Source organism: Pteropus medius, unplaced genomic scaffold, assembly GCF_902729225.1.
Source record: "Pteropus medius unplaced genomic scaffold, Ma_sr-lr_union100, whole genome shotgun sequence".
NCBI classification, from domain to species: Eukaryota; Metazoa; Chordata; class Mammalia; order Chiroptera; family Pteropodidae; genus Pteropus; species Pteropus medius.
The window spans coordinates 1,835,461-1,859,777 of record NW_024344240.1 but is presented as its reverse complement, the minus strand read 5'-3'; the positions used below and the strand labels follow the sequence as shown (position 1 = coordinate 1,859,777).

General features: G+C 38.2%; 1 protein-coding gene across 2 annotated transcripts in view; it reads left to right on the top strand.

The window, feature by feature from the left end:
* NKAIN3 (sodium/potassium transporting ATPase interacting 3) overlaps positions 1-24,317 on the top strand; it is a 479,207-nt gene that overhangs the window by 238,768 nt on the left and 216,122 nt on the right. For both annotated transcript variants that reach the window (XM_039868858.1, XM_039868857.1), the window contains exon 3: positions 7,276-7,356. In XM_039868858.1, the coding sequence (XP_039724792.1) occupies positions 7,276-7,356 (81 nt within the window). The remainder of the gene's footprint in view (positions 1-7,275; positions 7,357-24,317) is intronic.

Here is a 24,317-nt window from a genome sequence, read left to right as displayed (position 1 = left end):
ACTTTGAAGTTAAAATTAACTCAAAATAGCCTTTAAAAAGTTTTTTAATGGCAGTATTTCATCTTTTCTTATAGCTGAATAATATTCCATTATATATATGTATCACATCTTCTTTATTCAATCATCTATAAAGGGCACTTCGGTTGTTTCTATGTCTTGGCCACTGTAAATAATGCTTCAGTGAATGTCTGGGTGTGTATACCTTTACAGATAAATGTTTTTAAATTTTTTGGATAGATACCTAGAAGAGGGATTGCAGGGTCATGTGATAATTTTATTCTTAATTTTTCGAGGACCCTTCATACTATTTTCCATGTACCAATTTACATTCCCACCAGCAATGTATGAGGGTTCCGTTTTTCCCCACAACCTCTCCAACACTTGTTATCACTTGTCTTGTTGATAACAGCCATTCTTACAGGAATGAGGTGATAGCTCATTGTGGTTTTGATTTGCATTTTCCTAATAGCTAATGAAGTTGAGCATCTTCATATGTCTGTTGACTCTTTGTGTGTCTTCTTAGGAGAAGTATCTGTTCAGATCCTTTGGTCTATTTTTTAATTAGATTGTTTGTTTTTTGGTGTTGAGTAATGTATGAGCTCTTTATATATTTTAGATATTAGCACCTTATTGGAGGCATTGTTTGCAAATATCTCCTCCCATTCATGGTGGTCAAGACATGGAAACAACCGAAGTATCCTTTGGTAAATAATTGGATGGAGAAGATGTGGTGTGTATATACAATGGAATATTACTCAGCCATAAAAAAAGATGAAATAATTTCAAATACTGCCATTTGCAACAACATGAATGTATCCTGAGATAATCTTCCTAAGTGAAATAAGTCAGACAGAAAAAATTGAGAACAACGTGATTTCACTCATATGTGGCATATAAAACTGAAAGCAACAAATGATCAAGACAGACAAAAACTCATAGACACAGACAACAGTTTAGTGGTTATGAGAGGGAAAGAAGGGATGAGGGAGGTAGATAGAGGTAAAGGGGGTCAAGTATATGGTGATAGAAGGAGATTTGACTTTGGGTAGTGAACGCACAATGCAATATACAGATGTGTTCTTGAATTGTACACTTGAAACCCATATAATTTTATTAACCACTGTCACCCCAATACGTTTAATTTAAAAAAGCCAAGTAGGTCCACAATTTAGTTATTTGGACTTTTATGCAAGTGCTCATGTGCAAAGAACAACAACTTGTTTTAATTTGAATTGTTATAGAAGAAAATTTCCTTACTATGTCATCATAAAGCTCCTTCCTGAGCTACTGCTCAGTATGACAGTTGAGAGTGTTAGGTTTTCATTTAATTGGTGCCAGATTTAAGTCCTCCTCCACCAATTTAAAATTATTGGCTATAAAGATTTGAGACATGTATTTGCTTTTTTCCTACCATAATTCATTTGTAAAAACCTGACTCATAGATGGCTTTTGAGAATTATATTATATAATTAAATAACTTACTTAACATAACCTAATAGTTAGTAAGTGCTTAATAAATAATTAAGGTGTTTAATGTTTAATGTCTTTTTTTCTAACATACTGTACATAATATATCTGATTGGTAAACATGTGAATGAATGAATGAATGATCTTTCTGCTAATTGGAAAACAAGCTCAGAAAGTAAAAATAAATCATGTTATAGATTCATTGTTCAATGAGAAAGAAATATACTGCAAAACTTCTAAAGTTCATTTCAATTAAAAAACACTGAAATATCCTCATAAAACTGGGAAAGATTCAGGAAGCCACACAGTACACATGAACATTTTTTTTATATTTGTAGACTTTGTCTATGTAAACTAGTATTTAAAATATGTGTGTACTTAACTTAAGCAAAAAGGATAAAAATATGTAGATAGATGATAGATAATGACACAGAGTGGTTTTTTGTTTGTTTGTTTTTGTTTGTTTTCCCATTGGTGAGTTAAGTCTTCTATGCCGTAAGTATATTTACCTGTATATATATGCATGCAGGCATGCTCCATGATAACCAAAAAGTATTTGTTAAAAATGGAATTTTATCTCTTTTTATTCTTCTTTTGATTGAATTATCAATAAAATAATCCACATCAAAAAGAAGCCATATGTTGTCCTAGTACTTTCTGCCTACGTAAATAGTTATGGCTGTGTTTGTATTACTAGAGATTTCTTCCCCTTTATCTCTATGTACAGACTTGTGTCTCAGGTGCACCTTGAAATTTTCATCTCAAATCAATCCAGAATTCAATCATACAAATATTCTTTGTTCCCAACAAACCAATGTGTTATAAGAAAGAAACTGATAATATTGCTTTAAAAATGATGTTCATATAAGACATGACACTTTGATTGCAAAATACAAAAGAAACCATCATTTTGAAAACATTGTCAGTTATAGAATACATATGAATGAAATAAATTTTTGGTTAATTGATAATTTAGTGAATTGGTCATTTCATAAATTGCAAAATGTGGTAAAGCTTTAACTTATGAACTAATCTATGGTTCTTTTCCTATGATCTTTTAAAATAAAGCCTATCGTGTAATCCTTAAGCATCCCAGCTCTGACATCAAATTGTCCGAGTTCCCATCCCAACTCGGACCCTGAGTGATCAAACGATTCCTTCTCTACCTTGGTTTTAGTGTGAAGACTGAATGACTTGATCTATGTAAAGCGCTTAGCACAGTAACAGGAACACAGAAAATGGCGGTAATAACTCTTGTTATTAAGAATTTAGCAACTGATGTTGGAGTCTACTCAGCCTGGGAATTTTATCTTTGAAAGTTCAGAAGTGATATCAATAGTATGTAACTTGTGAGAGACCCAGAATACACTTAAATCACTAAATTTATGCTATGCTTTTTAAGTAGGCTTGTTTTGCAGAGGCATTTGTTATGAGTTGATTGACTTTCCTAAAAGAATACTTTATGGGTTTGGGTTTGCAGTCTTAATAATTAAGAATATATGGTTTTGCAATTAATTCAATTCATTTTCTTCCTTTAGTCTTGTTTTATTTTATGTCTTTTCTTTAACCTTCGTCACTGGCTTTTTTTTCTCACAATTCAGTGGTCTGCACTTCTCTCTTATCCTAATATACTCATAATTAGATTGTTTTAGAATGAAAAATGTCAGATGCCAGATGCTATCTTATTACTAACAGCTTTAAAATTTATTGTAGTTACTGTGACTTATATAGTTTGCAAAAAACTATTCATGGAGGATGTAGTTTTTCTATTTTCGATATTCATGGGAATATTTATTTTGTGGTTCAGAAAAAGTATGTTTCAATGCAGTTGGCACATTTTTAAAAACTATCTAAGTTCACTCATACTAGAAAACTTTTGTAACAGAGGATAGCAGTGGCGCTAACAATATCTACAAATACCAAAAGCCTCAATATATTGTTTAACTTATGTAATATGTTTTTCAACTTTTCTAAATTTCCAGTGATTTGGGAGCCTCAACTCATGTTAATAGTATTATTCTTTTTTTTTCCTGGCTTTATTGAAATATAATAGATAATTAGTTGCTCATATTTACATTGTACAATTCAATGAGTTTTTTAAAATTATATTTGATGTACAGTAATATGTTAGTTTCAGTCATACAGTATAGTGATTAGAGAGCTATAAAACTCGCAAAGTGATCACCCCACTAAATCCAGTACCCCTCTTCTCCCTACATATTTATTACATTATTATTTTCCTTATGCTACACATTATATCTCCACATCTATTTTGTAACTATCCATTTGTATTTCTTCATCCCTTTGCCCTTTTTCTCCATTCCCTCAACCCCCCGCCATTTAGTTGCCCTCAAAATATTCTCTATGAATTTGTTTCTGTTTTTGGTGGTGTTGTTTCCTCTGTTCTTTAGATTCCGCATGTACGTGAAATCATGTGATATTTATCTTCATCTAACTTCATTCAGCGCAATGCCCTCTGGGTCCATCAAGGTGATATTTTTTTCCATCCCCTTCCTTTTAGTCTCTGTGTGTCTTTTAATCTGAAATGAGTATCTTATAGGCAACATAGGTAGGGGTCCTATTTTCTTACCCATCCAACTTCCTTATATTTTGGTTGGAGCACTTAATTCTTTTCCATTTGAGGTACTTGTTGGTAGGAATGTAGTTATTACCATTCTTCATTCATGTTTTTGATACATGTTTTTTTCTCCTTAAAGAAGTCCCTCCAACACTTCCTGTAATACTGGCTTGGCGTTGATTAATTCCTTTAGTTTATTTTTGTCTGGGAAGCTCTTTATCTGTCCTTTGACTCTAAATGATAGCTTTGCTGGATAAATAATTCCTGGTTGTAGATCCTGGGTTTTCATCACTTTGAATATTTTGTGCCAGGCCCTTCTGTCCTGCATAGTTTCTTTTGAGAAATCAGCTGCCAGTCTTATGGGTGCTCCCTTATAGGTAACTAACTACTTTTCTTTTGCTGCTTTAAGATTCTTTGTATTTAACCTTTAGTATTTTAATTATAATGTGTCTTGGCATCACCTCTTTGGGTTCATCTTTTTTGGGACATTGAGCTTCCCGGGGTTGTATGTCTATTTCCTTTACTAGCTTAGGGAAGTTTTCCATCATTATTCTTCAAATAGCTCTTTAACTTCTTGTTCCCTTTCAGACACCCTTATGACCTGGACGTTTTTACATTTAACTTTGTCTCATAGGCTCCTTAAATTATTATTATAGTCTTAGCTTCTTTTTTCTTGCCATTCTGATTGGGCGTCCTTGGCTTCCCCGCCCTCTGTATCAGTGGATCAATCCTCTTCTTTATCCACTCTGTCGATTCTCTCTAATGTACTCTTCATGTCAGATAATGTGTTCTTCATTTCTGACTGCTTCCCTTTTATAATTTCCATTTCCATTTTTATGCTTTGTATCTCTCTGTTAAAGTTCTTATTGAGTTCATCTACACTTCCCAAAAGTTCACTGAGCATCTTTATAACCAGTGTTCTGAACTCTGCATCTATTAGATTACTTGACTCCATTATATCTGGATCTCTGTTCTCTTCTCTCATATGGTTTCTGCTTCTTTGTCTTCCCATTATGGCTACCTTTCCGTGTCTGTTTCTACGTACTAAGCAAAGTTCCTAAGTCTCCCAGTTTTATTAGTGTGGATTTGTGTAGTAGGTTTCCAGTGGCACGGCCCTGAGAGAGGTTCAGCTACAGGCCAAATTTAGCCCAAGCCTGTGCCCCTCTGGGGCCACTGTTAAGATTCAGCAAGCAATCCACAGATGCTGTGCTTATAGTTGCATCAAAAGACCACACCAGAATTTGAGGCCAGCTGCCTCCAGTGAGAGTCTAGGCGCTGCTCATCAAGGAGCACCTGACTCGCTGAGGACACACCTGGACGTGGCTTGTGTGCGGGGGGGCCTGGGTTGGGGGAAGTGGGGTTTCAGGGAATCCTCTGGGTGGACTGGCCTTTGTTATCCAGTTTGATGACTTCACGGCTATGGCTACGCTGTGTCCATGCACTGGGAGCGGGGAGGGCTCAACAGGGAACAATGAATAACATCGACACTTCTGCCTGGGAGAGAGCCTTGCCTCCAGCCCTCACTCCGACAATTCATTGTCCCCCTGTAAGTCCCTGGTGCCCCACTGTGCGGCCAACCTGATGCTGGTGCTCAGAACGAGCAAGTCCATCACCCGAAAGTCCACTCGCGGACGCGGCCTCTGTAAGAGGCCTAGCCTTAGTCTCACTCAGCCGCTCAGACCTGGCAGCCTCACAGCTTCACCCCTTCCTACCTCCAATCGTTGCACGTTAATTATTTCTCTCCCTAGTTGTACTGCTTCTGTTCCTCTAGATCCCAGGCAACTTTGCTTGCTGCTTGCTCCGTGTTTCTGTCCCAACTTTGATGTGGTCGCAAGAGGGATGAATAAAGCCTCTATCATCTATGGCAGTTTTAGGTGCCTCCCTGCATTGTTCTTAAGAAAAAAAAAAAAACCTCCAAAAAGAAAAAAAAGATGTATGATGAGATACCAAATGTAACTAGATCCCAAATAGAATTACACAACTACATGAGATTATTATGAAAGCTTTTTAAAAATCAGAAATGACAGAATGACACAAAGTGTACATTAAATTTTACAAATAGTTAAAAGCTTCTGATAAGGTTTCTAATAGAAAGGCGGCTATTTTTTACAGGGTTTAAAATGTATAATTATATTATTTGACACATCAGAGAATAAGCTAACAAAATGATTTACGTATTTATTTTAATTTGACAATAGCATGTGACAAATATAATCACTGGTAGAAAGCAATAATTTAATTAGTATGCCTCTTTAAGAAATTAAGAATTCATAGATTTTTGTGGTAAAGCAAAATGAATAAGCAAACCATTGTATGTGATCCATTAATTATATTCCCACAGTAAGTGCCATCCTCAGTCATCCAAGCTGTTCTATATGTCGGTTTTCTGGGCCTCAGTTTCTCCATCTGCATAAGAAAGTAACTGTGTGAGTTGAGCCCTTAGATCTCCTCCACTGATGAATCTTGATCTAAAGCCACCTTAACTCAGATTGACTAATACTCTTGAGGAAGGCATTTCCTAATACATAATACATTAATAAAACCATTAATCAGTAAGAGTAGTGTAACAGAGTTTGTTAGATATGATTGGAATATAGTTGCCCATTATGGAAATCTATTGTTTATTTGCTCATTCTTAATCTTATTTATTAATTTCTGTGCTTTTTAAAGGTATTTTACATGATCATATTATATTTTGTGATTATGTTAGGGGCACACATTCCACTCTCAATAAAATAGTACAACAGATGAAAGTTTAATTTTACCCCACACATCCATTTTCACACATGATTCTCATTCAAGGATATAGAAGTGCTGTGTTTTGACTAAGATTTCTAAAAACATGACAATTTAACATTATAACTAAAAATTAGATAAATAGATAGACACCCCACAGAAATTTTGCATAGTTGTGTTCTCTGGAAAAGTGAATACTCAGAGAACAGAAATCAAGTCAACACTTGGATTTAACCTGTATCGGCAAGCCAACAGTGCACTTTAAAAATAAATCGAGCTTTATTGGCATCTACTGCAAGCAGTAAAAACTATTAGATTTTTAATTCCTGGAGATCTTAGGGGACCTCACAGGGAGCACTCTCTGCTGAGCACGCCTTGTTTCTTCCCAGAAGACTTAGGCTTATTGACATTTTTGTTATTGATTTATTTATATACGTGCCTTTCATCTTCACATTTTCCTCCTCTTTCTCCCCACCCTCCCCCTTTCTCTCTAGTATACAGTATGGACTGCCCTCTGGGTCACCTGGAACGTGTTCATTATCTGCTTTTATTTGGAAGTAGGCGGGCTCTCTAAGGTAAGTTTGTCATGCTTTTAAAATACACCTTAAAATTACACACTAATAATCATTATGACTGTGTATTAGAGAGAGAGAGAGAGAGAAGAGAGTAGGAGAGAGAGAGAGAGAGAGAGAGAGAGAAATGTAAGTAACATTACAAATGGAATACTAATCAAAAATGAGTTTAGATGCCATTCAGGAAAAAATGATCTTGGCAGCATGTTAATACAAGGGAACTCCAGAACTTGTGGTTTAGTTTGGTAAGCTGTAGAGAAGCTCAGCTTCCAGCATATTCTCACGTCCATTTTAATAAGGCCTATGTCACAATGACCATAGCCCCAAATGCTAAGTGAAAAATGGTTTTGAACATTCACGTATTTAAACTGGGAAAAGAAATTAATGTATGTTAATATGACAAATATGAATAGCAAGGCACTATTTTTGCTTGAATGCTAATTCCGAAAAAAAAAAATTGACATAGACTCAAATTTTTGTGTATGTAAGTGGAACATATACTAACTAGCAGCTAAGCACATCAGTATGGTGACCTCTAGTTTGAAATCCTGATCAGAAAGAAGAGTTGTCTTAATAAAACATAATACAAATGTTATTTCTGTCTGTCTCGAACTAATATCAGCAGAGCACACAATTTTTTCATTGTGACTCTACCGAACTGTCTTTTGATTGTCACCTAAATGTAAAAGCATCTTGGTTAAGTTTCTAGTTGTGTTTCTTAAATATCTTTCTCACAAACCAGCACAATTTTCACTTATAGAAATTATAGAGAAGAAACTGAATAATATAATTACAAAAAGAATAAAGAAGCTGTATTTTTTTTTAATTTTTCATTATCAACTATATTTGTGCCAACTTATTCTATTGTTATATGATAGTCTCAAATTTTCTAAGTAACATAGTGGTATTCTACTAGCATTTGTGGTTTAGATCTTAGAAAACCTGCCTTGACCAAAACAAATGGCTTTAGAATTGTTAGATTCCATTGAAGTCCATATAATAACAAAGAATTTTTGATTTAGCCAAGCAGCAAAAATCCCTAAAGGATTTTTTCCAGAACCTCCAAAGGTAGTTATTCTTTGTTCTACATTTTAATAACTCTATAATTAGAACTTGTCATCATTGTATCATATGGGAAAATGTACTAGGAACAAGAAATGACATTTCTAATACTGAGTTACATACAAATTCACTAATATCTACCTTTAATATTTGTGCTATTAATTGCACTTCACCACCAATTTCTAAGACAGAAAAAAATACTTAAATCAGTGCCCAGTTATCTTCTGTAACATGCAGATTAGAAAGCAATTTTAAAATGCAAGCTTTATGAATAATATAATTATGAATAATAAGTTAGGCATAGCATTTTTCAACATAGTATTTTGTATCTTGTGATTTGAGCAGTCATTTTAAATCATAATTTTATTTCGCTGGGTAGAAATTCTCTTTTATTTTCTTCTATATAAACTGATTTGGAATAAATTAGACCAGAGGAATTTTGTCCTATGTAATTGGCATCATAGTGCGTTGAAGGAAGACAGAATTGCAAATCATAACTCTTTCTTTCAAATCATAAGTCGTTCGTTCAAATCTTATCTTTAACACTTATTAACTATGGGCCCGTAGGCAATCATTTAACCCCACTGAATCTATGTGAAATATAAAAATAGGACCAGCTTTGCCAATAATGATAGTAAATGTGTTTGTTGGGTTTTTAGCATTGTTTTAAGCATGTCATATGTGGTAACTCAGATAAGCTTCCAAACAATCCTGTGAAGTTATAAAAATATAATAATAATAATAATAGCATTCATTTGCTGCACATGAATCTGATTTTTCTCCTCTGCTCCAAGTTACTTTTATGAACTGCTTCTCTAATATCAGTGTGCATGTAAAGATTGTCTTTTCTCATTTTGGGGGGTGCAAGGTTATAAAAAATGGATATAGTAGTTTCAATTACTCATTTTATTATCCATTCAAATGCTTTTTAGCAGTCAACCAAGTATTTTAGGTCATTAAAAAGACAGATAACTCCAAAAGGAGCATCTTAAAGATTTTCCACTCGTCTCCCTCTATTTACTGCCTCAAAGTCTAGTAACACCTCCCTGGTTAGCCAGTTTAGCCTCAATTCCACTCTATAGGAAATCTATTCCAAAAATTAGAGCAGAGTTGAAGACCTCAGAGAAACCCAAGCACCTCTGCCACTGCCCAGGTTGGGCTCCATTTCATAAAATATTTCTTGTCTGTATATGCTTGTTTACTAACTTTCTAGAGCTCTTCCATCCCTTTCTAGTTCATGAAAGCATATCTTGGAATTACCCACTTGGATAGGTTAATAGAAGCCTCCCTATACCTTGATTTTTGCCCAAAATATTCACTCTAAAATAGTGAATTTTTCTCTAAAAACTGGATTCGTTTCTATGGATTGGGTGTTATTAATTTCCCCAACATCTCTATGGATTTTGGTGTTATTCTAATGACAGGCACTGCCTAACCGTTCTGAGTGACTAAAACTCTACATTCTCATGGGCGCGAATAGTCAGACATCTGGCCTGTTATGGGGGTTCTTGATCACCGCCTCCAGATTTTCCCTTTGCTGTTATCTCATCTGCCAACCAGGTCTGCATCATATGTTACTGTGGTGCTGAGGGTCCTGATTCCTTTCCAGAACTTGAAGGAAAAGCATGTGTGGTTTTAAGCGATGTGTGCAGGTGTGGAGGAATCAAAATGATGCGGGTGGGTGACCGAAAGTGTCCATACTTTTGTCATCTACTGGAGCCTCAGTTTCCTTTTCTGCAAAATGAGGAAAGCGCAGCACTAATTTTACTGGGTTATTGAAAGAATTAAATAAGATAGCGCCTATGAAGGACTTAGGGTCTGGGCATATTGTGATGTCTCAATAAATGGTAAATCTTATCATTGCCATCAACATCATCATCTTTATTATTATTGAAAAAATTAACAGGCATCACGAGCTTCATCCTGAAAACCTTTGAGACATATATTTATTACTACACAAGAGCTGTAAAAGGGAAAAATGCAGGACTGAGTGACTTGTTTAAAAAATACATAATGGTCCCTTGCGATAGAACCTCGGATCTGCATATTAACTTCACAGCTGTAGCACTATTAATTAAATCCTTTCCTTCGACATGTAAATAGCTTTTTTGAAATACTTCTACAGCTAGATCTCCCTCGTGTTCCTACTGCTCTCCCCAGGAGGATGTTATGCGTCTTTAGAAGTCTCTGAGGCTGTTTCTCATGCCACGCTTTAGGATCACCAAGGGCACAATTAATAAGTTATTGCTGCTTCTTTGGAAGTCGCAAGGCTTGAAATCATTTTTTTTCTCCCTGGGAATACATTCAGAATGTAAATATGAAAACTCAACTCATTTGCTACATTTAAAGATGCTGAAAAATAAGTTATGTTGAGAACTCAAGTTGTACTTATTTTTTTTTTTAATGTTAAAGGACTTAAGCTGTTATCTTATGGCATCTTTTCCGTTACTCCAAATTGGAAAAACTTTAGGCTAATATTTCTTCTAACTGATTTTTCTGGAAAGATGTGTGGAAGTTGCACATTAGTGATTCTAGAGAATTTTTAGTGTGTCACATTGCACATAGGATTCAGAATATGAATGACTATACATGAGCATAACTTAGATATAAAAAAATGAATGTAAAGAAATCCTAGGACGATCTACCTTATATTAATCATGAGCTTTGATTAGAAGCCTTCTAAAAACTTACAGGCTGCAGGTGGGGGAGGAGGGTGGACTAGCTTTTACCTACTCCCTCCTCTGTGCAGGTGCTTCACATCGCCTTCACACCAAAAGCAGAACCTACCTGCATTTGTTTATATCATGTTCTAATGACTGTACTTTTCCCACAGTGACCTGATTTGTGGGTATTTTGATTCTTAAAGAAGGTTAAACCATTTCTCCAAATAGCAATCATAGCACTTTTTTGTCCTCTTTTGACTTAATTGACACCATCGGTCATTAGGGTCCTTTTCTCTTGCAAGAATCTTCAGATAAATATTTTACCTGCACAGCCATATGGGGTCAATGAGATAATCCTTCTTTTTCAAGGTTGATTCTTATTACCTAGCTAGAATGATTTCTCTGTACTACTGGGAAAGTGCTCTTTCTTGATCAAATTTCATTTTCCTTCAAGGTTGGATTCTGCCACTAACTTTGGCTTTGAGCAGATCTCTTCAGCAGGGAAGCTTTTAGACCTTCAATCCTGAGTTCTAGACGGGAGCAGTCAGACCCCTCAGTACGCCTGAGCTGTTTACAATCCATCTGTTATTTTTCATAAACATTCTAAATGTTTTTGCGTCTCAGATTCTTTTTCTGATGGCCGCTTCTAACTAAATCAATGGTATATAGTATATTTCTTTCCTTTATTTAAACAAAAACAACTTATTGAATATAGTAATGTGTTTTAAACTTAAATTTGTCTTTTCCTGCTGATGATTTCTTCCTACCTGGACATTTTTCAAAAGGAACCTTGAAATGCGATATTTACAGAGGGCTGAAGCTAGGTACAAAACATCTTTTTTCAAGAATAATGTATCAGCAAATGAGACAGAAATAGCATCCTGGAAATCCAGCAAAACTATGCCTTTTGGAACTATATAGGAATGATATCCTGTTTACTATATTGTGAAGTTAATGACATATCTATATCAATAAGACACTTGGAAAAATGCATAAACTCAGTTCACTAGAATAACAAAATACTTCAGGTTCTGAACTACTATTTTAGTACATATTTATCCTGCTTTCCCAAGAGAATGTTTGTATCTGTAATGTTGACCAGGGAGGTGGGGGTGGAGGTTTTGGCAGATATCTATTCAACTATAAAGTATTTTTAAAAGAGGAACTGTCGTAATCTACAGCCAGGCATCGCATCTAAATGAGACGCAAAGACTTGCAAATGTTTATTTTTATTTTTGGTTCCTACATAATCCTTTTCCAAAATGATGCAATTATGGTCTTTAAAAAAAATAGCAAGGCAGCATAAATATAGTTATGCATTTCTTATTCCAAAGACTTAAACTATACTTTTCCTTCGGCATGCATTTAAGTGAACATAACTTCTAAAAATAGCATCCTCAGAATCCTTTTTAGTACGGCGAGATCATTGTTTCCCCATAACTCCTTTCCATGGCAATGAAAATTATAAACAAGTTTAAACTTAGTGTTATGTTTTTCATAAACTTCGTCAAACACAAACATTTTGAAAACCTTTGCTCTAAAAATCTAATTCGCCACTCCATTCTAGTCCAATGACATATAGAAACCGTAGTAAATTGCTAAGTAATTGCTGCAGCCTGGGTAGAGTTGGATGTTTTTAATCAGAAATTTGTGTGATAATCTTATGCCCTTTTGTAGGCGTTCAAATAGTTTTATCAAAAGGGCAGATGTGTATATTATTTTATCAACAGTAGCTCTGTTTACCCCTGTATTACAGCCACTGTATTGAACAAGGCCTACGCAAACATAATTGAATAACTACACAGAAATATGTCATCTCTACTATTTGTGTTTTATAGTTTATTCTTCTTCTAATGAAAATATGCCCGATTTTTTTTTTTTGCATTCCAACACAATTATTTATTTAAAACTCATGTACGTCATGAAGCACATGCGCCTTCACCCCAGGAGGTGACACGAATTCCACCCCAGCTCCCTTTTATGCCCTCCTGGGGTCGGTGTGTGTGGGGACGTCACCCCTGGATGCGGTGGAACCGTGAGCACAAGCTTCCAGGAGGAGCCCCGCACTCCGAGGTAGCAGCTCTGCAGCCAGGCCCAGGTGACACCGCCGCTGGGCGTGGCCTCGGGTGCCTCCACCTCCAACTCTCAGCAGAGTAACGGTCTCACGCTCAGCCAGGGACACCCCTGTGCTCAGGGCCTGGGTCTACTCTGGAACTTGCCCCCAGATCTCCCCACGCCCATCTCGTGTCCAGGGAGGCCTGGTCCTCTGGCAGGTTCTTTAATTCACGTCCTTCCTGTGATGCGAGTTAACAAGGAGGTTTTTCAGCACTTGATTTTCTTCTTCAAACGCTGAGCCAACCCTTCGGTTCAGACACTTCCTTGGAGAGGTTTTTCTTTCTTTCCCTGCTTGTGTTAAAAGCTGTTTTTATAAATTTAAGTTTTTTGTCAAATTCTGTCAAAGCTTTATCTGTGAGTTTCACGTCCATGGACAGCTCTTCCAACTCCCCAGAAGAAAAAGGCTCCCCAAGTGACGTGTTACCAGGATGTCAGGCTGAAGTTGGTCCCAGGCCAAAGGTCTTCAGGCTGTGGACCCACCAGCACCTTAGCATAATGACGTCAGGGGCACTGCGCTCTGAATGGCTCCAAGCACTGGCCAGTCCCTGGCCACAGGCTGCGAACCACTGACGATGCGGACATTTCTGACAGGCAGCAACCTCTGCCTTCAAGTCAGCGCTGAGCGGGCCCCTGAACTGGCAGATGGATTTCCGCCTGGGACAGTGGCCTCAACTTTCTCATGTCTGCATCAAGACGCCCCTCTCTTTGGGGTCCAGGCTATTCTTCCTGCTCTGTTTCCTGGCCTTTCCTCTGTCCTACAGAGCAGTGGAATGGTGGTGGGGCCGAGGGGCCACTGGGACCAGTTCTTCCTTTTCTCGTGGTTGGTGCATTACCTGGGAGCCAGGGACGTGGCCAGGGCCAAGGTTGCTAGGAGGCGATGAGGGGTGTGTGAGGCCACTCTCCTCACTCCCTGAAACTTCTGGGCTCAGATTCTTGGAGGACACCTTGGTAATGGGGCAATGAGGACTGGCGTGAGGTGTTTCTCTTCTACCAGGTGGCAGCCTGATGGCCACAGGCAGACGACGACTCTAAAGGAACATAAAAGACACTCGGTGTGCGTGCAGGTGGGGTCCTGTAGGTTGGGGAGCAGGGCTCAGCGGCTGCCCTTTGCTGCGCGAGGGTCAAAGTCCAAGAGCTGGGATAGAGGACCTGCAGGGACATGGAGACACAGGCGGCTCTCTCTGTGGGCCAGAGGTTTCTCTTGGCCGAGGAAGGAGTATGGTTTGGAAACCATGGAATTAGAGAATGAAGGTGGGCCGGCATACGTGGCTTTCTGAGGGCACGCTGGGGATTGCCCCTTGCTGAGTGTGCATTCGGATGTAGGAAGCTGGGATGGAGAGTGTGCGGATGGGCCTGGGGCCATGGAACTTAAACCACTGGGCTGAGTTGGCTCTTAAGAGGTGATGCCATTGAGCAGAGCTGGGAGAGAGGGTGTGCAGGCAGATGGGATTGCAGGGGCTCTGACGGAAGGTCAGCCATTCCTATTTCCTGACATGGGGTTCCATGGCAGAGACCCTGGGTTTTGGGCCCACAGGTGGACAGAGTTTTATGGGCCTCTGATTGCTGAGATTTAGTATCAGATGAGAAGTGGGAAGGGAGATGTTTTGCTTTCTCTTGGTGCAGAAAGGTGCTAACAGAATGACGGTTCAGAAATCCTCGTAATGAGATGCCCTTTGGTATGAAGCTCCTTACAAGCCATGCTGCCCACCAGCAGAGCTGTCAGGGATGCCAGCTGCAGGGCAGACATACCAGGGGAAAGAGTCAGGAAACTTGAGCAATTTCAGCCCTCCGTGTCATATCTGAGAAGAAAACACAGAAAAAGTGTCTGGGGCAAAGAATGCCCAAAAGATGAGGGAGAACTGGCCGGTCCCAGTGCAGACCACTGGACAGAGGCACAAGGTGACAGAATGAAAAAGGAGAGGGACGTGGAAGTACCCACGTGTCTGGTCAGGGAGGAGCTTGTATCTCCTCCGCCCCTCGGAAGCCGTCAGCATCGCTCCCCCTTGACTACTTTCTGACTCAGGAATAAGAGTACATACAGCAGCACCGCATTCGCTTATGTTTATAGGAATCGTCAGTGTGCTCGCGTGTAGAAATCAGCACATTGCAGCACCCAGCTGTCCAGAGTCCCTGAAAGGTGGCCTTTTTTTCTGGTAACTTTCAACTTGCTACAGAAAGCAGATGTCATATCTCACAATCAAATAACAAATGAAGCTGAAGAAACAAATGATGGCACCAAAAAAGTAATTCTACTTTATTCTTCTAGGAACTGGTTTGACTCAAGTTCTCTAAGAACTTACTTATGGAATTTGAATATTACTGGTTCTTAATTTCGTAAAAGTATAGAAACTTTGAAAGCATATGTTTCTAAGATTAAGATTAGATTGGGAGAGACAAAAGTCGAATGAAATTTAGCTAACTTAAAAGAAAAAGGAAGGATATCCATTTGTTAAATTAATTTACAAATGGGAAATATCACTTTCTATAAAAATATCACTTTCCTAATTTTCTAGGTGTTCAATTACATCATCTCATCATTCTTTCATTAATGGTGGCAGAAGTTTCTGGTTATCTTCCATTATCTATTCCCAGTTCTGGTCAAGAGTCAGGGAAAACCCTGCTTTTATTTGCTGCAGAAGTGCTAAAAAACTGTATTACTTTGCCTCTGCGTGAGTCGTTGTGGTCATCTAAGTTCTGCCCATTGAGATATAAGCAGATGAATTATGAAAGACTTCTGAAAAGGCTGTGTAAGAGCTAATTCAGTGTAGAATCAGCCCCAACTTAGTGACTTAATGAATGCAAATCTTACATTTCTTCTGCAGGGCAAAAACCCTACATGAGTCTCAATGGGCTAAAATCGAGGTATCAGACAGCTACTATGAAAAACAGTATGGCGGTTCCTCGAGAAATTAAAAATAGAACTATCATATGATCTAGCAATTTCACTTCTGGATATATAGCCAAAAGAAATGAAATCACTGTCTCGAAAAGATATCCGCACCCCTATGTACATTGCAACATTATTTATGATAGTCAAGAAATGGAAGCAACCTAATTATCTATCAATGGATGACTAGATAAATAAATATTGTATATATATATATATATATATATATATATATATATATATATATATACACATATATATGTATATGCACACACATATACACACAATAGAATATTATTTAGCCACAAAAGGAAGGAAATCCTGCCATTTGCAACAGTATGAATGGAACCTGAAGATATTAGGCTCAGTGAAATAAATCAGAGAAAAACAAACACTATATGATATTACTTATATGTGGAATCTTTAAAAAAAAATGAACTCATAGATACAGAGAACAGATCGGTGGTTGCCAGAGGTCGGGCATGGGGGAGGGAACAAAATAGGTGCAGGTGATCAAAAGGCACAAAATCAGTTATAAGATGAGGAAATACTGGGATTATAATGTACAGCTTGGTGACTACAGTTAACAGTACTGTATGGTATATTTGAAAGTTACTAAGAGAGTAGATCTTAAAAGATCTCATCAGGAGAAAAAAGATTTGAAGTGATGGATGTTAACTACATTTATTGTGGTGATCATTTCATAATATATACATTTATAAAATCATTATGGTTTATTCCGAAAACTAATATATTGTTATATGTAAATTATAACTCAATGAAACTGGAAAAAAAATAAAATAAAATATAGTCGGGGTATTCCATTCTGGAGGCTCTAGGGGAGAATCTGCCTCCTTTCCCTTTCCAGCTTCTAGAGGCTCCCACATTCCTTTCTGCATATTTAGAGCCAGCAATATCAGCACAAATCTTTCTCATGCCGGCATCCCTCTGATTTTGTGTAGCCAGGAAACGTTCTCTGTTTTCAAGGACTCGTGTATTTAGATTATTCCCACCTGGATAATACAGGCTAATCTCAGCATATCAAGTTCCTTCACTTTAATCATATCTGCAGAGTCCTCTTTGCCATGAGGATTAGGACATGAACATCTTTCAGGGCCATTATTCTGCTACCACCGTGGTGGCAGCCATCATTGACCGTGATATGACCTTGAGGATGTCGACTATGCATGAGAATGATAGAATAAAAAGAGAAAAGAAGCTTGGGACCCTAACAATTCTGTGGAGACTTCGTACCAGCCCTGGGCTGCTCACAACAGATTTCTTTTATATTAGGAAATGTGTTCAAGCCATTGTTTGGGGGCTCTAAGTATGCAGCTAAAAATAATGCCTAACTAATCACTTATAATAATAGTAGAGACAATTTTACTTAGCGTTTACTTTGCTCAAAGCATTGTAACGGTCAAGGCTTTATCCAGTTCCTGTCCTCCTAAAGTCTTCTGTATCATATGAAAGACAGACCGTAAATGACTAATAATAAGAAAATGTGACCAGTGTTATAATATGAAAGAAAAAGAACTGTCGTATCACAGAGCAGGGAACATAGTCTTCACAGGGATCAGGGAGGACTTCCTAAAGAAGATGAGAGGAGTAAAGAAATAACCATGGTGACCTTCACTAACACAGACGCTGTTACTGACCTATCATCGGTGAAAGAAAAGTGCTTTGAGTTGCTGCTTTTTTAAAAACCTCTATTATGAATTTGCGTTGATCCAGCCACCTCCATCCCACAGTCCTTTTCCAGATACTCTTTGGCCAGCATATAACTGAGAGAGAACTCCATAAGGTTACTGCATCAGAGCCCAAGGTCACTCCCTTTGGGAGGTGGTCCTATAGGGACATGCTCAAACGAGGGAGCTATCCAGTTAGCTGCAGACCATGACCATTGGTGGCCTGGAAATATCTGTTCAGGCACAGTTAGGGGGAAATGCCAGAATGCTGGGGGTCTTTTCGAGATGATCTGGAGTTAACTCGCCTGAGCATAAATAGACAAATATACTCCTCAAATATGAGACTGTCTCACTGCACAATTTCACTGTTTAGCTTAATGCACATACTGATTCAAAAGGTATTTCAAAGAAGGATAAATATTCGTCCTGCAAAATCCCCTCTATGCTGCTGAAAGAAAAATGGTGTTGAGAAATCCTTTCAGAATAAGCACTCTATCCCCACACTTATTTTAGCGACAAAAATTCAATTTGGTCGAGCCTTCTGGGGAGTTGATTTGACCCTGTTTCCAGAACAATGAGCAGTGGTTTGATGGCATAATTTCTAAATGGGCCATCTGATGTTTTCGTTTGTCCATATAATTCATCATTTTCTTCTTGCCCTGTAATTATAGAATTAATAGAGAAAACACATCCTCAGTATATTTGAAGTATCGTGGGGCACTAAGGCTATTATTTTAAGTATTAGTCTGAGAAAATAGTCTGTCCTGCTTCGGAGCAGCATAGGACAGCAGAAGCACTGGTTGCAGAGTGAGTTCTCACTCACCATTAACTGAGAGACTGAGACAGCGGAGTCATTATTTGCTGCATACAAGTCCTCTTACAGGCTGAGAAGACAGTACGGATTTCACTTCCGTATAAAAGGCAGGCAGGCTACTGGTCCCTGAAATCGATGACAGTCAGAAGAGCCTAGACACTGGGTGATCTGGTGAATAATTTAAGACTGATTTGTTAACTGTGCAGAAGTGAAGTTAGTGGTGCAAGGAGACACATTGTCAATTGCCAGCAATTTACTACGATTTTGAAAACCACAGGCAGCAATTTACAGAAAAGATTAGGCCAGTTACTGTACACGTGTGACGTTTTCTTGATTTAAGATGTCATCCTGAAAGCTGTTAACTGACAACTGGAGTTTGGAATGAGGTTGTAAAGTTTAGTGAAGAGCTGCTTTTACCTGAGGATGTCTGCATTTCTGCTCTGGGAGACCTCCGAACGTAACTGTCCTGCTGGCACTAAATGTGTGTATGCAAATGAGCACTGTCGAGAAGGTGATGCACCTTCCTCGGGAGCCATTAAGCACCTCTGCATCGCTCACGCTCTGATGCACTTGTCTGTGAGGAAGCATGATGATGGGTCTTATTTCTTGGAGAAGGAATCGTCGTCCACACATTCCTTTAGTCCTGTGCAGTCTGGGGGGTATTACCTCTTTCATCCTGCACCAGGAGTTTACTTTGCAATTCTTCATAAAAGCTGATTAAAGGAAAATCCTCTTTTTATTAATGTCATTTCTTTCCACTTCTTTACACTGTTGGTAATAAGTCAGTAACAATAATTTCTTCATATTTGAATTTGTAAAAAAGCGAAATGGAGGTAGTCTTAGCCCGCAGTGGAATTTGCAACTCTAAGATATACTGAAGGGTGACTTCTATAGGAAGAATATCCATGAAATACAGTGTCTCATAATTTAAACACAATAAAGTATAACCTATGATTGATGATTTTCGGAACTCTACCCAAAAATGGACTTTTGGTATATTTTGAAATTTATTCTCAATGCTTACATTAATTTCTCAACTTCTCCAAGGATTCCTACTGCAAATCAGGGTTGTAATTGTAATTCCTATTCTGGAATCACATATGCTAATAGCAACATTTTTTAAAATGAATTTAGCTTTCCATATTAGAAACAAGTCAAGACTTCCTATGTGTGTCATTGTAAGCGATAAAATCAGTCTGAAAACTAAGACAAATACCTTCTTTTTTCTGCTTTTTCTCTATTTGCTCGTCTGGCTGGGCCTATAAAGTCCTTTATAAATTGACCGTTGTTCTTGTGTTTTGCTCTAATCATTTTTTCCAGAAAAGAGAAAAAAAAAAATGACCATTTGATAAATTAATTTTTTTATCTTCTCTGTCAGATATTAAAGATAAAATGAAAAATGCTAGAAATTTATCATATAAGCCAAAAATTGATCTGTTTAATAGATCGTGATTCATATTAGACCATAACTCTGGCTTTACCCAGAGGTTTTTTGTGTTGTTGTTTTTTTTTAATATTAAAAAAATCAATAAAATGAAAGTCTACATGAATGGACTACTTTTAAAACATTACATTGAAGACTGACACAGCTGTAAAGTTCCTCAGCGGACTAATCGTTGAGCCTTCTAAGGCAGTAGAAAAACGTTCCAGGCAAACACGTGTTCTTTCACCGAATAGTTTTAGAAGCACAGTTTTGGAATGGCAATAGACAATTATATTCAGCTTTTCCTAAATACTCTCCTTTATGTAATACAAGTATTTATAGGTAAGGCATGTAAACCTGGAATTAATTTTCCTAAACCTTCTTATCATAAAAGCAACGAACATATTCAGAATTATTACAGAAGGAAAGTTTTTAATTACTTATACGATCTTGGCTTTGGATGGGTCTAACCAATTAATTCATATAGTTTTACTGTTCATCCTTTGTCTGTAGTATTTTTAATGGAAAAAAAATACACTTCCAGTGGGGAAATGTATTGACTTATTTGTAGATAGCTGTATTACAGACAATAAAATGAAAGTCTTATCTGTTTGACTAAAGATTGGATTGAGGTATAATAATGGTGGCAATCTAACAGAATACCTTGAACATAGAAGGCTTTCATCTTTCTTGGAAATAGCAGGAAATGAATTTCTAAGTTCTAAATTGTGATACATTTACACTAAGGCCCTTTTGCGTCCCTGCTCAGACTATAATAACTTGGACTTGATTTCTTTACTTTTAGAAACTCCCTACTTTATTTTTCACTAAATCGTCAAAAGCTTCATGTACTTTATTATTATCACCAAACAGAGAGGTGGTTTATTATTAGTTTGCATTTATATTGTATTTTCCCTCAAGTAGCTCAAGGGGCTTTACAAAACATGACATCAGTCATCAAAACACTTTGTCAGGTACGAAAGGCAAGAAATAATACTGGTATAAAGGTACCTACCAAAGGCATAGTGCTTACTGAAAAACGTTTATTTTCTGCATATTTTTCAGAGATAATTTTTTAGAGATTATCTTTGAAATAAGTTCCAACTTCCTTAAACATTTTCTTTTCTTGGCTTTGGAATCAGACACTTTTCTTCAACAAATTCACTGAGCATCTGTGAATGGTATTGTGTCGGGTATTGTTGTAGGGGCTGAGACTATGACATGGGTATGAAAAGAGCTTGCTCTCATGGATCTTTTATTCTAGTAAAAAAGACATGATCTGTCAATAAATACATAAGTGCTGTCAAGGAAAAAAAAAAGTCAGGATAAAGGAATAGAGAGTGACTTCATGGGAATGGATGGAGTGAAGAGGCCCAAGTGGCAGAAGGGAGCAAGTTATGCAAAGATATGGGGGACCGCCAGGTTCCCAAGATAGGAGCACACTCAGCGTGCACAAGAAACAGCAGGTATGCTATGTCCTGTCACTAACATTCTGTGAAAAAGGTGAGCAGGGCAGGTCTTGAGTCTGGAGAGATGGGCAGTGGCAAGATTCTGTAGGAGGCTCTGGCAAGCCACAGTAAGAATTTGGATTTGGTCGAAATATAAGGGGGACCCAAGGGAAGGTTAAGCATCAGAGAATGACAGGATTAAAAATTTGTGCGACTGCTGTGTAGGGGACAAGAATAGAAGCAAAAGAGAGATGATTGTGGTGGTCCAGGTATGAAATCTGTGCCTCGGACTAGGGCGGTGGCAATTCAAGACTAATCAGATTGGAAATACCGTAATCCCCCTTATCCACGGGTTTGCTTTCTGTGGTTTTAGTTAATTACTTGTGGTCAACTGCAATCCAAAAATATTAAATGGAAAATTCCAGAAATAAACAATTCATGTTGTAAATTCTGTTCTGTTCTGAGTAGCTGGATGACATCTCATGCCATACCTCTCTGTACCACCCTGAACAGGACTCGTTTCTTTGTCCAGTGTTTCCTCTCTGTGGACGCTCCCTGCCCGCTAGTCATTTAGTAGCCGTCATTTACTAGCCCTTTCTTATCTTACAATTTGTTATCAGATCGACTGTTGAGATATCACAGTGCTTGTGTTCAAGTAACTTTGTACGTAACGCACCAGAACCATTCATATATCTTTTATTACAGTACATTATTCTAATGGTTCTACTTTGTTATTAATTATTGTTGTTAATCTCTTCCTGTACCTAACTGATAAGTTAAACTTTATCAAGGGTACGTATGGACAGGGAAAACCTAGGGGGTTGGGTACTATCCACAGTTTCAGATATCCACTGGGGTCTTGGAAAGTATCTCCATGGATAAGGGGGACGGCTGTGCAGTTGGAAGGCAGAACTGACAGAATTTGGTAATGGATCAGAGGTGGTGTATGAATGAGCTGTAAATTCTGTGTCTGCTACATGTGCTGTTGTCTGGGAGCCATAATTTTCGCACGTATAATAGAGCAACGATAACTACATCAGACTGTAGCTGAGGAAAGAAACCTTCTACGAATACAGAGCGTACTTCCGATGCTTCAGAAATGCCTCCCTCCCCTTCTCAACTAGCCCTATCTTTTCTTACTATCTGTTCTCTTTACACTCCTTACTCTCCTCCCCCTTTGTTTCCTGCTTCTCCTTTGTTGTCTTATGTGTTGTCCTTGTCCTCCAACTGTCTTATTTCAGGATGCCCAGATTTTGCCAGCTGGTCTGTCTTTCAACGGTAGGGAGTCCATTCAAGTGAGGAGTCCCGAGCCTAGCTTTCTTCATCTCGGGGTGAATCCATTCTGCATTTTTAGACTCTAATCAAAATCCTTGACTAAACAGTTAATGTGCTTCTAATGGATATGTCTGAAACTTCAGTAAAAATAAAAAAGATGTGGAATATTTGCTTCCTCTCTCTCAACCAAAGATAGTCTTTATTATTGAGAGCAGAAGAAAAAAAGGAAAGCCTTTTGAAATCGAGAGTCAAATAGAAAGGACTTTTTTCTACTAAGTTGTATATGTTTACTATGAAATCTTCTGATTTAAAGAGAATTAGTTATATTTAAATCCACATTTTGGTCTTATGGGGAATTCTAATTATGTCGATTTTTTTTTTCCTGACACCAATCAATTCTTTAATTCTCTAACACCAACTGGGGATGCAGCTATTCAATTCAGTTCTGACATTTGCTTCCCAGACCCCGCAGATGAAGGGCTCAGTCACATAAAACTGCCCCCACTCGCGCGTGAGCTGTCCGTGGGATCCCCAGGCATGCCCTTCTGCCCAGACGCAGGTTTCCATAACTCCTCCCCAGGTCCCATAACTTCCTAGATTAACTCATGGAATTCAGAAAAGAACTTTCCTTAGGATTATTGGCTGATTGTAAATGATACAACTCAGAAACAGCCCAATGGAATAAATGAATAGGGCAAGGTGTGGGGCTGGAACCAGTTATGCAGCCCTCCCTGCATCTCTGTGTTGATATGTTCACCAACCCAGACACTCCCCAAACCAGATTATTCAAAAGGTTTTAAAGGAAGTTTCATTATGTCGGCGTGATTGATTAAATCACTGGTCCTTGGTGCTTGAACTCAATTTTCATCCCCCATCCGCTTCCCCAAAGGGAGCAGGGAGCGGCGGGGGGGAGGGGGGGACACAAGGGGAGAGGGCCGAAATTTCCAACCGTCTGGTCATGTGGTTAGTTCCAACCAGCTCCCATCCTGAAGCTCTCTAGTGTCCCCAGCCCCTAAGAGTCACCTCAGACACATCGACCTGGATAAAAGGTGAAAAGAGGCTTCTTAGGAAAAATAAAAACCACTCCTATCACTCAAGAAATCCCAAGAGTTTTAGAAGCTCTGTGCCAGGAGCTGACAAACACCAAATATAGAGTTGTTATTATACTGCATTAATCATCACCTCTTTGATTACGATCTCACTGAGCAAAGAATTTTTTGGAAAAGACCCTGACACTGGGTGCTGAGGTTCCACAGTGAGACAGACGCTGCCTCTGAGTGCAAAGGGCTTAAAGCAGGTGAAATGAAGCACACGGGCAGAGCTTGAAGGTCTACCGGGTACCAGGCAAGTTCACAGAGGGAGCTCCTTCACCCCAACATCCATCTCTCAAAGAAAGTGGCCTTTCCTCTTACATAGATAAGGTAAGAAGGTTGATAGAAGGTAAATAATTTACCTGTGGTCAGACAACCGATATCTGGCAAATGTAGTTTTTAATCCTGGGCTGCCGTCTCCAAGACTAAGATCACATATATCCATTATTGACAGTTGCGTCCAGTGTGTAAGAAAAACCCGAAATGGAAGAAAAAACG